This window comes from Emys orbicularis, chromosome 1, assembly GCF_028017835.1.
Source record: "Emys orbicularis isolate rEmyOrb1 chromosome 1, rEmyOrb1.hap1, whole genome shotgun sequence".
Lineage (NCBI taxonomy): Eukaryota > Metazoa > Chordata > Testudines > Emydidae > Emys > Emys orbicularis.
This window is the reverse complement of record NC_088683.1, coordinates 367,514,458-367,530,314: the sequence shown is the minus strand read 5'-3', so window position 1 is coordinate 367,530,314 and position 15,857 is coordinate 367,514,458. Positions and strand designations below refer to the sequence as shown.

Genomic DNA, 15,857 nt, shown 5'->3' with positions numbered 1-15,857 from the left:
GGCAGAGGGTACATCCTGGCAGGAACCAGGAAGTTCTCCCAGCATGCTGCAGTTTGTAGTCCACAACTTGTAGGGCTGCTGTTGAAGGACACTGGACTGTAAAAAGAGCAAGACAGTATAATTCTGTGTTTATACTTCAGTCAGGGGTGTGAGCCTGGGGAGCTGGCAAATTGGCTGTGTCTGCTTTTTGTATTTGGGTGGCTTAGGTAAGCCCATAGATAGCTCAGTTGGGTGTGTGGCACCATCTGCTGTCATGTTGGGTGATAACTGGGTTGGGAGAGGATTAATCACCAGCAAAGTAGTGTGAAAAAAGGCCAGCCTAGCTGGGTGGTTAGGGGGTGCAGCAGTTCCCTCGGCTCCCAGACTGCACCCTGGGGGTGAAAATGTGCCACACTCATACTCTTCAGAACCCACATTAAGCCTCCAGGCACCCGTGACACAAGCATGGGGAGGGGCTTTATCCCAAACAAAAGATCCAGATGTAGCAGTTGTTTAACTCCTTTCCCACTGTGTTCTCACCCTGGCAGAGCACAGCTACCTAAAGTACCACCCTAGTGAAATGGCCCGAGGACAACAGATTAATGAAATTCCGAGGCTGTTCTTTCATATAATGTGAGACAAAATGTGAGAGGAACTCCAGGTCATTTTGGCTCTGGGAGTGGTGAAGGAATCACAGAGTGAATGGAGAAGTCCGATGGTTCTAGTTCTGACATACGTTAGCACAACCCTTTTCTGCATGGATTTCTGAAAGATCAACACACTAATAAAATGTTATGCTTATTCGATGTGGTATTAGAACAGTTGGGAGCTGCCAGATATATATCCACTTGAGACCTCACAAAAGGATACTGGCAAGTAACTTCGATGCCATAATCCTAGGAGAAAAAAGCCTTTTCCATCCTGTCATAAACATAGAGATAAGATTAACATAGAATCCCGCCTGGGAAGCTGTTCTAAATCATTTTACCTGTAAGGGGTTAAGAAGCTCAAATAATCTGGTTGGCATGTGACCAAAAGGACCAACAAGGAAAGAAGACATTTTCAAATCTGTGGTGGGGGAGGTTTTGTTTGGGCTCTCTTTGTTTGCTCCCTCTCCGGATGGAGAGAGAGACCAGGCAGGTAAAACATCTCCTGAAAACAAACCTGAAATGATCCATTTAAGATTACAAAAATTGTAAGTAAAGGCAAGGAAATGTATTAAATTAGCTTTTGTTTTAGCTTGTGAATTTTCCCTATGCTAAGAGGGAGTTTTATTCCTATTATTATTTTTTTTTTTTTTGTAACTTTGAAGCTGAGCCTAGAGGGGAATCCTCTGTGTTTTAAATATATATTGTTTTTACCCTGAAAAGTTACCTTCCATCCTGATTTTGCAGGTGTGATTCTTTTACTTTTTCTTTAAATAAAGTTCTTCCTTTAAGAACCTGATTGATTTTCAGTGTCCTAGAGACAAAGGGTCTGGTCAGTACTCACATTATTCTCAAGCCTCCCCAGGAAAGGGGGTGAAGGGGTTTGGGGGAATATTTTGAGGGAATGGATATTACCATTGCCTGGGTGGTATGCAGTGATACGCTGTTATGATCAATTGAAAATGATTTTGGGTCTTGTATGTTGTGGCAGCATTCCCACACATAGTACAGATGATAGTACATTACACACAGAAAAGAAAGCAATCGTTGGTTGTTAGGCTGAACGGTCTGCAAGACTCAGTTTCCCCTGAGAATCTGAGCCCTGGGAATTGGCAAATCATTTCACTCCCTGGGGAGGCTCTCAAGCTGAAGTTTTCCAGGGTCAATTTTCTGTTCTTCCTGCTCGCTGATCTTGAAGTCGAGGGAATTGTAAGTGAGTCCTGGCCAACCTGAGAGTCCACAGGGACTGTCCAGGTGAATCATAAAGGTCGTTGTCTGGCATGCTGAGTCTCAGACATTTGAGATTCATACGCTGATTCTCAGGGCTCTGCCTTCCTGTCGCTGTAAGGAGATTTCCTCTCTCTGCTGAGCGGGATTTAGGTGAGTTGCTTTTTTTCTGCATTAAAGTTAGTGCTAAGGGCTCAGGAAAGGTTCCAGGGTTCAAGTCAAGAACCGTTTGGCCAAGAATTCAACAGGAGAGACACTTGAACTGTTTAGTATTGTCAGAAACAGAAAGGGATTTACGTGGTAAAATTGGAACTACAAATATCTTGGAAATAGTTTAGACAAATATTTGTTTTTTCAGATCAGTTCCTTGTCAATTACTGAGTCCTTCTATCTATCTCAGTAGCTTCCTTCTGGGGGCTGTGTGGTTTTCTCTCTGGTTCACTCAAGTTTTCCAATTCAATAATTTCACTACGCTTTAAGGAAGTGCAGCCAAAGCCTCTGCAGTGGGTATCTGTGTTACCAGAGGGTTCACCACAAGAATGGTTTGCACAGTTGTCAGATTCTGCTTTCACATTCTGCCTTCCGTGGCCACTCCAGAGAGGAAAATCGGGGCTCACATGTTTTGGAATCCCCATCTTTCATACCCGGTCTCAGAATGCCACATAAACTGGGGCTTTCCTTCAGACTCAGCGCCCTCTGTAGCAGACCTGAAGCCATGATTTTTACAGCTGGGAGCTAAAAGTTAAACACTAAGGGTGAATCTGGTCCCAATGGCAAAACTTCCAAAATGTCCAGGAGATCACCCTATATCAACACCTAGGGATGGAACTAAATGGCCTGATTTTCTCCAACCATGAGCCTCCAGTGACTTCAACTGAAGTGGTCCTGTGGCCTCTAAGGATGGGTAGCTCATTTGAACTGAAAAAAAAAGAACTGCCAAGAGAGAAGAGTTGCTGAAATCTCAAACTCACAGGCTTAGAGGTTCAAAACAATTAGAATAAGTCAAGATAGATCACATCCACCACTTTCCCCATATACACAGTGCCATTTATCATAGAAGGCAATCAGGTTGGTTAGCCATGACTTGCCCTTGGTGAATCCATGGTGACTGTTCCTGATCACTTTCCTGTAGTTCCCCGGGTACTCCTTCTTCCCTTTTTTAAATATGGGCACTATATTTGCCTTTTGACAATCATCCGGGATCTCCCCCGATCACCACGAATTTTCAGAGATAATGGCCAATGGCTCCGCAATCACATCAGCCAACTCCCTCAGCACCCTTGGATGCATTAGATCTGGACCCATGGATTTGTGTATGTCCAGTTTTTCTAAATAGTCCTTAACCTGTTCTTTCACCACTGAGGACTGCTCACCTCCTCCCCATACTGTGTTGCCCAGTGCAGCAGTCTGAGACCTGACCTTGCCTGTGAAGACGGAGGCAACATTCTCTGAAAATGTACACGCAGTGTGCAGAGGCAGTCAAAAAAGCAAACAGGATGTTAGGAATCATTAAAAAGGGGATAGAGAATAAGACTGAGAATATATTATTGCCCTTATATGAATCAATAGTACGCCCTCATCTCGAATACTGCGTACAGATGTGGTCTCCTCATCTCAAAAAAGATATACTGGCACTAGAAAAGGTTCAGAAAAGGGCAACTAAAACGATTAAGAGTTTGGAACGGGTCCCATATGAGGAGAGATTAAAGAGGCTAGGACTCTTCAGCTTGGAAAAGAGGAGACTAAGGGGGGATATGATAGAGGTATATAAAATCATGAGTGATGTGGAGAAAGTGGATAAGGAAAAGTTATTTACTTATTCCCATAATACAAGAACTAGGGGTCATCAAATGAAATTAATAGGCAGCAGGTTTAAAACAAATAAAAGGAAGTTCTTCTTCATGCAGCGCACAGTCAACTTGTGGAACTCCTTACCTGAGGAGGTTGTGAAGGCTAGGACTATAACAGAGTTTAAAAGAGAACTGGATAAATTCATGGTGGTTAAGTCCATTAATGGCTATTAGCCAGGACGGGTAAGGAATGGTGTCCCTAGCCTCTGTCTGTCAGAGGGTGGAGATGGATGGCAGGAGAGAGATCACTTGATCATTGCCTGTTAGGTTCACTTCCTCTGGGGCACCTGGCATTGGCCACTGTCGGTAGACAGGATACTGGGCTAGATGGACCTTTGGTCTGACCCGGTATGGCCTTTCTTATGTTCTTATGTTCTTATAACAAAAATCATTGAGTACTTCAGCTTTTTCCACGTCATCTGTCACTATATTGCCTTCCCATTCATTAAGGGTCCCACACTTTCCCTGACCTTCTTGTTGCTAACATACCTGTAGAAACCCTTCTTGTTACCCTTTACATCCCTTGCTAGCTGCAACTCCAATTGTGACTTGGCCTTCCTGATTACACCCCTGCATGCTCTAGTAATATTTTTATACTCCTCCTTATTCATCTGTCCAAATTTCCATTTCTTGAGAGCTTCCTTTTTGAGTTTAAGCTCACTGAAGTTTTCTCTGTTAAGCCAAGGTGGTCACCTGCCATATTTGTGAGTACACAGCCAGTGTTGGGACCTTTCCTGGCCAGAGTGTGTTTAGTTGGTATCAAGGTCCCTTTTCCCTGGAAAGCCACAGAATTGCAGCATGGTGTCACAACCTTTACTCAGTTTGTTTCCAGTTGTTGTTGTTGTTATGTAACTTCAGGCATTTCCCCTGTGGAAAGAGTCATTGATATTTGCAGGACACTACACCCCACTTCTTCATAGTGACATTATTATGGTATGATTATAGCATAATTATGATACATTTTATGCAAGATGGGCCATGTAAGATGTGAATGGAAAAGTTATGATTTTATGAATATGATTATCATATCTGTATGTATGTATCATATTTGAATCTCAAGTTATGAAGGCTGATTATGTGTCTGTATTTCAAATGTAGTTTGACCTGGGTACAGCCCACTGGGCAACATTCTTTCAGTCTAGTTAGCTGGATGGGAAGGGCCTATTCAGGACAATGAGCCATTAGGGAAGACAGTAGGCCACCAGAAAAAAATTATCTCCAACCTTGTGTGCCTTACTGGAAATGCTCCAGACAGTCATTAAGGAATGGAGGTTTTGTATTTACAAGAGCATGTGACCTGGCCACATAACTCTGGACTCCATCTTGGGATGTCTACTTTTACCGCAAACTGGTGTGAGAAACAAATTTTGAAACAAAGGGTTTCTGACATTTGTTAAAGTTATATAAGGCAGGGGGTGACATCATTGGTGGTTCTACACTCCGCAAACAAGAGGACTCCAAGAAACTGAGGAAAAAAGACTGAACTGGACCCAGGCTAAAGGAATTTCTAACCCATATATTCAAACCTGAGAAACTGCAGCTTACTTAAATAATTTGTTTTATGTTTTAATGGAAACCAAGTATGCCTTTAAGTGAAGTGTCCAGGGGGAAAAATCTCAGCTGGTTACCAGAAGTGTGCTTTCTCCTCTCCATATTGAGGGAGGGGTGAACCGGGAACAAATTCATACTGGACGGAGTTTGGAACAGGGCAGGACAGTAAAAGTTTGGCGTTGTAGGCTAGGGAACTGATGGTTATTTTGGCTGTATCCTCTCTATTATTGGTTCATGCAGTGGCTGGTAAGAGAGCCTGCATGTAATTGCCCCTCGGTGTGTCCCTGCCTGTGTGAATGGTGGTGGAGGTGCAGGACCAGGAGTGGGTCTGCAGCTTGTCCCAGCAGCACAATGAGAGAGGGAGCCCAGGCTGGTGAGTCAATGGGCTCAGTAGTTCTCCAGTTCTAGGTGTCACGCTGGGGAGAACCTGTCATACTTTGTTTCTCAGCTACGTAAATATACCATCATACTGTGACCCCCGTCTCCGTACTCTCCGTCTCCATCCCAGGCTGCCTCGATTCCAACAGCATGCTGGTCACCAGTGTGTCCTCCATGCTCCCCAGTCATCCTTGGCTCCAACAATCTCTGAGCCGCCTCACTCTTCCGACAACTCTTCCTCTGCAGGGTGTGAGGTGCCTCCCATCACACCTGCTCCCTTGGTTAGGGAGCCATCAGTGACTGTATCTCACGGGTGAGAAATCTCACACATGAATGGCAAATGCCAGGACACCTGTGCAAGCTTGTGTCGTTATATCCATACACACTGTGTGCTGCTTCCAGGGCTGCTACACAGGAAGAACTCACAAACTGAGGATTATGCGCATTATATCATGAAACCAAGTAAATCTGGGACATGTGAGGGCCAAGATAAATACAGCTACCACATGCAGTAGCCAATGGTAGCAGCCTGAAACAGTGGGTCACTGGGAAATGAACATTAAAACCAAGATGCTCTGGGACCATTTCTAGCCAACTCTGTTAATCATTAATGGCAAAAGTTGTACATTCATTCCTCAGTGTGGAAATTGTATGGGGTCAAATCATTATTTTTATTTTTATGTCATCTCCAAATTTCATCAATATTCAGGCATGAGCAGGGTAAGCAGCAGAGTTGCTGGCCCGTGTCTCTATTTACATTTGTCAGACAAGGCTGGGTGCCTGAAAGAAAGTGTCTCGCAAGAAAGAACAAAGGAAGAAACTGAGGTGCAGCCTTGTAGTCTTAAATACCAAGAACCTTTTCCCCTTCATGCCCACTCTGCTGAGCACTAGTCAAATCCCAGCACGATAAGTCTGTTTCCATAGGAGAAACTTGGTTCCTTTCCAACATAGGAAATGCATTGTGTTATCAGACCTGTCCAGGTGCTGTAGAAGAAGGTGTAAGAAACTCACTTGACCGTGATGAGGATGTCTTCCTAATGAATAACTGCTGGAGATTGGCTTGAACCCTGAAACATGTGGACATATGGATTTACCAAAATATTTATTTAGCTGTAACTGTTGTGACTAGATAACCTCACTTTCCATGTAAATGTCCAAACTCTTCCTGTTTCTTGCTTACCTCATGGACTAAACTACCTTTCTACCAGTCAGTATTTTCTACATTTTTTCATGTCCCCTGCTATTCATCTCCTTTCTAAGGTAACAATCTCACTCATTTCAGTCACTCTGTTCATGACATTTTCACCGGATCATTGAGCATTCTCGTTCCCCTTGCGTGAACCCATCTAGATCTGCAAAATCCTGTGTGAGAAGAGTGCCCAGTATTACACAGAGGAGTCCAGAGGAGGGTGAAACATTGACTGAGTATTTTCATGGCAATCTATTTCCTGCAGGATTCCCCATCCCATTGCTCTTTGAAACCAAAGTTTTGTTCAATTTCTGTCTGTGCTTGCACTGTGAGCAGGGTTTCATAGAGCTGTGTTTTGTGATACCCAGATCCCTGTTCTGAGTTCATACAGTTAAATTAGAACATTGTTACATGTTTGAGGAGTTCAAGTTTTTCCCTCCAATAGGCATACAGGTTGCAGTTATTGAAATCAAAGTTCATCTGCCATCATGCTGCCCATTCACTGGCTTGATTAGCTTTCTAGATATGTAATAACTATAAAATATTTTCAGTTCTATTTCCTATAAAGCAGGTAACCCACCTCTCTATGCTTCTCCCCCTTCACAGGCACCTTGAGTATTTCCGAGGCCGTTAGACCCATAGAACAACTCATGGCAGGTATGAACCTCACCCCGTCTGATCCTTCAACTTTCATCCTAATGGGCATCTCTGGCCTGGAATCTGCCCATGAATGGATTTCCATCCCGTTCTCTATATCCTACATTATCGGCCTGCTGGGAAATTTCATGCTTCTGTTTGTTGTAGGCAAAGAGCAGACTCTGCACAAGCCAATGTACCTGCTGCTCTGCATGCTGGCGCTTACAGACATCGGCACGTCTACCTCCGTCGTTCCAAAGGCACTGTGTATATTTTGGTTCAATTTGAAAGGCATTACTCTGGGTGGCTGCCTCACCCAGATGTTCTTCCTTCACACAATTTCGATTATGCAGTCAGCCATCCTCGTAATAATGGCCTTTGATCGCTATGTTGCTATATGTAGCCCTCTGAGATACGCCACTATCCTCACCAATGTTCAAATAGCTAAGCTAGGGCTTGTGGGTTTGATCAAAGCTGTTCTCTTCTCTCTGCCCATGCCCCTTCTCCTGACCAGGCTGCCATTTTGTGCAAACCGCATTATCCCCACCACGTTCTGTGAGCACATAGCTGTGGCGAAGATGTCGTGTGGGGACATTACAGTCAACAAAACATATGGCTTGGTGATAGTGTTTCTAGTCATTGGGTTAGACCTGACACTCATTGTCCTGTCCTATGCTCTAATCATCAGGGCCGTTCTCAGAATCTCCACCAAGAAATCCCACCAAAAAGCCCTCAACACTTGCACAGCACACATCTTTGTCATGATGATGTATTATGTTCCCGGACTCTTCTCCAACCTGACACACCGTTTCGGTCAGGGCATCGCTCCCCACATTCACATCATCTTGAGCAACCTCTATCTTCTTCTTCCTCCCATGGTCAACCCTATCATTTATGGAGTCAAAACCAAAGAGCTTCGTGACAAAGTGGGCAAATACATCCGCAGAAGTTAATTGCTGGGGGGCCACTGCTTTGAAACCTGTGTGACAAGAGGGGAAAGGAGATCTCCTTGTTAATCAGGGGTGCTCTGTCCCATTTTGGCTGAGCTCAACATTGTGCAAGTTCACAGTCTGAGAAGTTCCTCACACCTAATGTCTTATTGCTCTATCACCAACCACTGCTCTCTCCATTGCTGAGTTCCCACTCTCTAACCATCACCTGTCCTTTTTCTTTGTCACCCATCAGACCCCAACCCCACACACCCAGTCACTCGGCTTTTCCATAACTCCTAGAATACCAGAAGATACTGCAACTTTCTGATGCAAGGTGGGTTTTCCATTAATGTGGACAAACTCTGGCTGGGGCTTGCAGCTTATTTTTTTTATTCAAAACTGTACTAGGTATCTAACTAAAGCTTTCATTTGTTATTTGATGTTATAGACCAATGTGTTTATTAAAAAAAGAAAAAAAAACTTTGTTTCAAAAAATAGGGCAGATGCTGGGGAAAAGGGTCCTGCCACCAAGAGCCTGAGGGCGTGTGGCCACTGCCAGAGCAAGTGTCTGACCTGCGGTATCACTGCAGGGCAGCCACGGACTGGGCAGCAGGTTTGGGACATATGAGGAACTGACAGTGAACTTTCTTTACATCCCAGAGACAGCTGTCTGTGATGTCCCTGTGTCCACACAGTGCGGTTTCTTCTTTGCTTGAACCTTTTCCATGTTTTCTTATTTTTCTTATAGTTGCTTTTTAATAAATTATATTTGGTTAGAATTTAATGTAGTGATCAGTGGGTCAGGGAAGCTTCCGGTGTGAATACAGTACCCTGGAGTGGGGACACCCTAGGCCCTGTCCTAAGTGAACATGATGAGACTTGGGGTTCAGCCTCCCAGGAATCCTGGTGTGATGTTATGTGGGTATAATATAATACCTCATTGAAAGGTGACACAGGGCCAGAAAGAGTTAATTAACTCATAGACTGACATGACCTATGGTTGAACTTAAAAGACTTGTTAGGAAGATATGTTAATGATAGTTGGGTTATTGCATTAGGTTAGAATAGAACTTTGAAATGCAGTCTGCATTGTTAGAGATAGAAGGGTAGATGTTTGCTCAGATCTTGCGATGTGAAGAAACAAGTCTTGTCTATTACTATAGCTTTGATTCAAAGATCAAAATAGGAATATTAACATTTCTGATAACACTACAGTGAAAGAGTATTATTGTCTATATGTCTCTTTGAAGGTTGTGGTAACCTGTATATAAACTGTTTAATTGATAAATTATCCTATGCTAATTGCCATGGTGTTTGGGAGACAGAAAGTTAAGCCTATTGTTCTCTCAGGCCAAGAGGCTCCTGGAAATGTGTAAAGACCCTGCCACACAATCCTTCTTTATCTCAGATCTGCTTTGGGTTTCAATAGGGGGATACCCTAAGCCATAAGAATTGAGATCCCCAGTCACTGGCTGAAGTCACCCTGAATATGGACATCAAACTATAACTAATAGACTATTTTTAAAAAGAACTTTTGGCAACTACAAACTCATAATCTCTGCTATGTATCTGGACCTCAAGAACTGAACTCATGTCTGTATGTATATTGATCTTTCAACCAACTCTCTCTCTCTTTTCTTTTTTAATAAATTGTAGGTTAGGTAATAAGAATTGGCTATAAGTGTGTATTTTGGGTAAGATCTAAGTTATAATTTGACCTGGGTGTGTGGCTGATCCTTTGGGATTGGGAGAACCTTTTCTGTCATATGATGAGATTAGATTTTCAGAAATTATCATCATACGTTTGACAGGTGTGCCTGGATGGATACCTGAGGCTGGGTACTTTAAGGGAACTGCATTGTTTGGACTTCTGAGTAACTAGTGAGGTAATACAGAAGCAGTTTTGTGCAGGCTTGGTAAATCTAAATATTGGAATATCCTCCAGCTTCTGGGTTTCTCCGCCCCCTTCCTGTGTGCAGTTCACCATGATTGAGTGACCTCAGCTGCTCCCACGGGCACAATTGTTACACCTGGGCCCAACCGTGTCACCATTATGAGGATTCTGCCACCCAGGACAGTGGAAGGGGTGTCCTTGAGGTCATGCAGGGCTTCTGGGTAAAGGGACTAGGAGTGGGGACTCAAACCCTTTCTGTAGCCATTTCCCCTGTGGTACAGCAGAAGCCAGGAAAGTTCCCCACCATTGTTCTCCACTTGCATTACAAACTGCTGGGTGGGATTTTAGTGACCTTTAACGAGATGTGTAACTTGTGAAATCTTCATATAAATGAAAAAAACTGAAATGTGTAACTCTGGGGAACACACTTTCTGCATAAGGTGAATTTTAACATCACTGCTTGAGACTTCTTTCCAAAGACTGGTATCATATAAAACCTTTTGACTGTACTATTTTAATAAGGGGTTAGAGCAGTAAACCTGACATTGTTTATTTGCCCTTTTGAGCATCATAACAAATGGAAGCTTGGTCAAGGAATTGACTACACTGTGATCACTAACCAGTATGAATCACTCCTTTCTCACAGGCTATTTCTACACTGACACTTTCAGTGCTAAAACATTTGTTGCTATGGGGTGTAAAAAACAAACAAACAACAACCCTGAGTGACAAAACTTTTAGCAGTAAAATGTGCCAGTGTAGACAGAAAAATCTTCCACTCCTCATTTGGGGTGGTTTTCCTGTAGAGTGAGCTGTGTAAACATAGACTCCAATTTCAGTTTTTAGACACAATTGAGGCACCCATAGAAATATTTCTCTGAGCAAAAATGCCATTGAAACTTATGAGCCTTTAGCATTAAAGAAATTAAGGACAATTTTAGTTTTCTTTTTCTCAATGTGCTCCAAAGAATGATTCTGCAAATGGTAAATGCTGTTTCAAAACTGCTACAATGCAAAGACACAGACCTATGCAAAACAGCAGGATTACTTCCCAAAGCCACTGAACTTGTAGCTACATTTCAAATTGAGTTCAAAGAAGCCAAATGTTCAGCCAATAAATTATCAGAATAATGGGGCAGACAAATCAAGTCTGGAGAGAAGTGGTGGAGAAAGGCAAAAAGGCCGGGGAGCAGCTCGTTTTATGGCTGACCATGGAGGAGAGCAGACCTGCTACCAGTAGCTCCAGGGACGAGGAGCTGAAGGAAGGCAGAATCTCCCCCTGAACAGCTGCCCAGAGGTCCCTCCCTGTGCAAAGGGAGGGCCAATTGCAGGGACAACCTGAGAGGGAAGCATTCATCTCTCATACCTACGCCGGGGTTGATTGATCCGATTTATTTGCTGTTTGGATTACCACAGCATGGGAGAGCCCTTGGACTGAGCTGGCCCTTGGAGTATGGGCCATACCCCAGGAAGAGGCAGTTGCTGTCGAAAAAGAAAGGAGAAAAATATTGTTACATGCACTCACCAGAAGGTGCCTTGGAGGTGATGAGACACCCTTCATGCTGCCTTACCCCAGACGGAAGCTGTGATAGATACAGTCACAGAGACCCCCTTGGGACTGTCACCTGATGTGCTGAAATTACCACTGAGCCCATTTTCCCTGCCAACCTGGTCCCCCAGAACCCTGTCTGTTCAGCCAGACACAGTAGCCTTGCAGGTAAGCAAAACCATTCGCAGCCAATTGTGCTGGTAAATGGGAGCCATCAAGTTCCTAAAAAATCATTAATGGCCCTTACTTAGCATAATTACAATAGGATCTCAGATTTATATTTCATATTCCTTACTTTAAACATAAGAATGCTACAGACACACAAATAGGAAAACCACTTTCAGTAGATTACTAGTTTTTCAATGATACCTTACATGGGACGTTTTGCATAAAGCATATTCCAGTTATGTCATATTCATATTCATGAGCATATTTTCATAAAGTATATGGAGTGGATCGTCACAGAGACCTCGGGTCATTCCCAGGGAGCTGGTAGGAAGTGGCCCAGGGAGCTGGTAGGAAGTGGCCGAGGGAGCTGGTAGGAAGTGGCCGAGGGAGGGCCACCTTACAAATGCTGTGGGTATAATAGGCCAGGAGAGGCTAAATCTCCGCTGTGGTACAGCTGCTATCCTGCTGCCTTTGAGAGAGTGAGCGCCTGGGCCAGGGTGGACCCACCTGTGCTCTGCCCCTGATGCCACCTCCGGCTTCTAACCCTGTGTCCCCACCTGTGCTTCACCTCTTCCTGCCCCTCCTAAGCCCATCCACCGAGGCCACTGCTGCTTCTTGCTGAATCCTTCCTCTTCACCCGCAAGAGGACCCCACAGCCTACCACTCACCGAGTCTCTCCCCTCCTCCACCCCCCACGCTCTCCCCAAGGTGTCAGTGTGTTTCCTGAGTCCCACCTCTCCTCCACCTCTTCCCTTGTGGATGCCCCACATGCCGTTTGCTGAGTCCCTACTCTCCCACACCCTGACCCACCTCTCCTGAGGTCCTTAATGCCAGCCACTTCTAGTGAAAAACTTAATCTCATTTAAAAGTGGGCTCTGGCCTCCTCACTCCCTGCATTCCAGCCCCCTTACCCGAGTTACTCCAGCATCGGCAGGCTCAGCAGCAGGAGGGGTCCCACAGCTGGGCAAGGTATTGGAGCCAGAGATCAACTAAAGAGAAAAGTCTTATAAATGCCGTGGGCAATTAAGTGGTGCAAAGTCCAAAGAAGGAGAGAAAGTGAACTAGGGACACTAGACTAAGCAAAGTTGTGTCTCAGTCTTTCACATTTACATTGGAATATTACAAGACATTTTCATTTTTTGAGTACAGTGAGCAGGCAGATGTTTTCTGCTTTCCTTGCAGACAGTTTTCCAGTGGTTTGAGAGACTTTCCATGTGCCAAAAACGGAATAAGACACTGGAAAATATATTAAAAAAGCTTCAGAAACATATACAATCTGCCATACACAAACAGTGTTCTGACAGGTGGCCATTTTTTTTCAAACAATCAAAAGAAGCGGGCTCTACAGTGGCACAGTTATCAAATTCTCACAAGATGTTGTTACATAAAAAGAGAGACTATGCTGCAAGAATCACCAATGTACTTCTTTACCTGGCTAATCAAGGAATTGCACTGCGGGGCAGGATGCAAGAGAAAAATCAGCAAACGGGGGAAACTTCCCGGAATTATATAGTTTGTTTTCACTGTATGATGAAGTATTTGCAAATAAATAAATAAATATTACAAAATAAAAACTAAAAAACCCCTAAGTGATACTTTCAATCTCAAAAGCCGCTCAACTCAAAATGAGCTTTTAGAAATTACTGCTGAATTTGTGAAAAGCATAATCATTCAGAAAGTTCAGGAACATGGCTTCTGTACTGTTCTTGGTGACAAAGAATGCAGTTTTAAACAGGAAGAACTGACATTCTGTTTGAGATACACAGAAAATCTGCAAAAACAATGAGGAGCCCTGTGGCACATTAAAGACTAACACATTTACTTTAGCATAAGCTTTCATAGGCTGGAGCCCACTTCGTTAGAGGCATGAAGTGGAAGCTTCAGTTTGTCAGGTATATATACACATGCAAAGATGGGTGTGTTACATTACTGTGCAGAGGACCAGTGCTAAAGAGGTCAATTCAATCAGGGTGGATGTGGCCCACTCCCAACAGTTGATAAGAAGACGTGAATACCTAGATAGATAGATAGATAGATACCATTATGTGGTGTGATTGAATGGGAGTCTTTTTCATTTGACTGTTTCCCATCAAATCCTACCCATATTTTGTCATCTTCCATTCTTTCCTTCTTATTAGGATATAGAGAATCTCCATTAATAGATGTATGGTATGCTCTCCTTGAAACAAACTGGGAACTGTTAACATCTCTTTGTCACGGTTTTACACAGAATAGCTCCAAGGTTTCACTCTGTGAAACACTTTCTGAAAAGTCCAGAAAAGACAGAGGTGGGGCCTGGGCTCCAACGAAGACCCTAACTGAGGTGCAGGACAAGGAGGAGCATAAGAGAGTTATACATAATATTGCCTCAGAATCCCCCTGCCAGTACCGTCACCCAGCAAGGCATCCACCTGAGACAGGAAGCTATACAAATCCTTCTTAGTAGCTGTTCTCTACCTGCCTTGCCTGTAAAGCGTTAAGAAGTGGATACTCAAAGTGCTATCATTTCTGCATTTGGCCTTAAGATAATTTCAGGCAGAGTGAGACGATGGCTGTGCCCCTCTGCATCTTATCAGGATGTTACCCCAGCAGCCCAATGAAGATCACTGAAACAGTGACCTTGTGAGCTAGTCCATTGTTAAAGATGGAGGGGAGGGGAAATTTGTATAATGAGGATATCTACAAGCTACTGCGAGTGGCACCCAAGCTCTACAGAGGGGCAGCGGAGCCCACAGAGCTTCGAGGCAGCATCTGATCCCTCAGAAGCACCTGGGGCTGCTCACTGTCAGCGATAGGTTACTGAGCTAGACGGACTCTGATCTGATCCACTAGGGCAGGGTTATTAAGTGAACGTTTGTAAAACCCTTTGAAGGTGGGAAGTGCTCTCTGAAGTGTGGTATGTTGTGTATTAAGCAGTTACATTCCAGCTGAGCCCAATTTAAACCAGTGCCTTAGAGGTGAAAAGGTGAAAATAGTATCACCAGCCCCGTGAGAGAACAAGTCCATCTTGGGGGATAGAGTATACATCTCTTTTACAAATCCTATTCAATAGTTAACTAAAGGGAATATCTCAGGCAAATGTCTGATACAGATACATACGAAGGTGGATACTAATGAGAGGAAGAGGAATATTCACCGCTGCAGATTCTCTGGGGAGATCAGGAAACCCTGCAGGGAATTGGGGAGTTATGTGTATATTACATATACTGCCATTAGGGTGACCAGATGTCCTGTTTTTATTGGGATAGTCCTGATTTTTGGGTCTTTTTCTTATATAGGCTCCTATTAATCCCCACCCCCGGCCCGATTTTCCACATTTGCTGTCTGGTCACCCTAACTTCACATGAGCCTGAGACGGACAGTTCCTGTGCTTCGGATGTCACATTCATTTCTCTCCAGAACACAACTCTCTTAATGAGCTTACATTGTACAGATCCCTGTGCAGTGTGTAGCCCCCCCCCCCCCATGTTCACTGGCCCAGTATGAGGTTGTATGAGATAGGGGAAGCCTGCTTGTGACTTTTTACACAACTTTAAGGAACTGGGCCTGAGGCTTCTTTGTGTGCTCTGCCTTCTGTGTCAGTGTGTGTTCACCTCAGACCAGACCCACACAGATAAGCCACCAGGAACAGGCTTTATTCTGTAAAGAACATAGAACAGGATTACAGTCCAGCAGCATCCTCTCTGCTTGCCTGCTACCTGCTCCCAGCCAGTGAGTGCTGAGACCCCAGACTGTGGGAGGCAGAGGATACATCCTGGCACGAACCAGGAAGTTCTCCCAGCATGCTACAGTTTGTAGTCCACAACTTGTAGTTCCCAGGGCTGCTGCTGAACCACAATGGACCGTGGGTTACAAGT

The 15,857-nt window shown here is 44.1% G+C and overlaps 1 protein-coding gene across 1 annotated transcript; it reads left to right on the top strand.

Annotated features, from left to right (window-relative positions):
• Positions 1-7,471: 7,471 nt before the first annotated feature.
• On the top strand, positions 7,472-8,410 carry LOC135873613 (olfactory receptor 52N4-like). The gene has a single exon (XM_065398250.1). It carries the CDS (start codon positions 7,472-7,474, stop codon positions 8,408-8,410), a length of 939 nt encoding a protein of 312 aa, XP_065254322.1.
• Positions 8,411-15,857: the final 7,447 nt, after the last annotated feature.

What these genes read in the sequence shown, in the direction of transcription:
- LOC135873613 (XM_065398250.1), top strand. Translation starts at nt 7,472, where the DNA reads ATGGCAGGTATGAACCTCACCCCGTCTGATCCTTCAACTTTCATCCTA.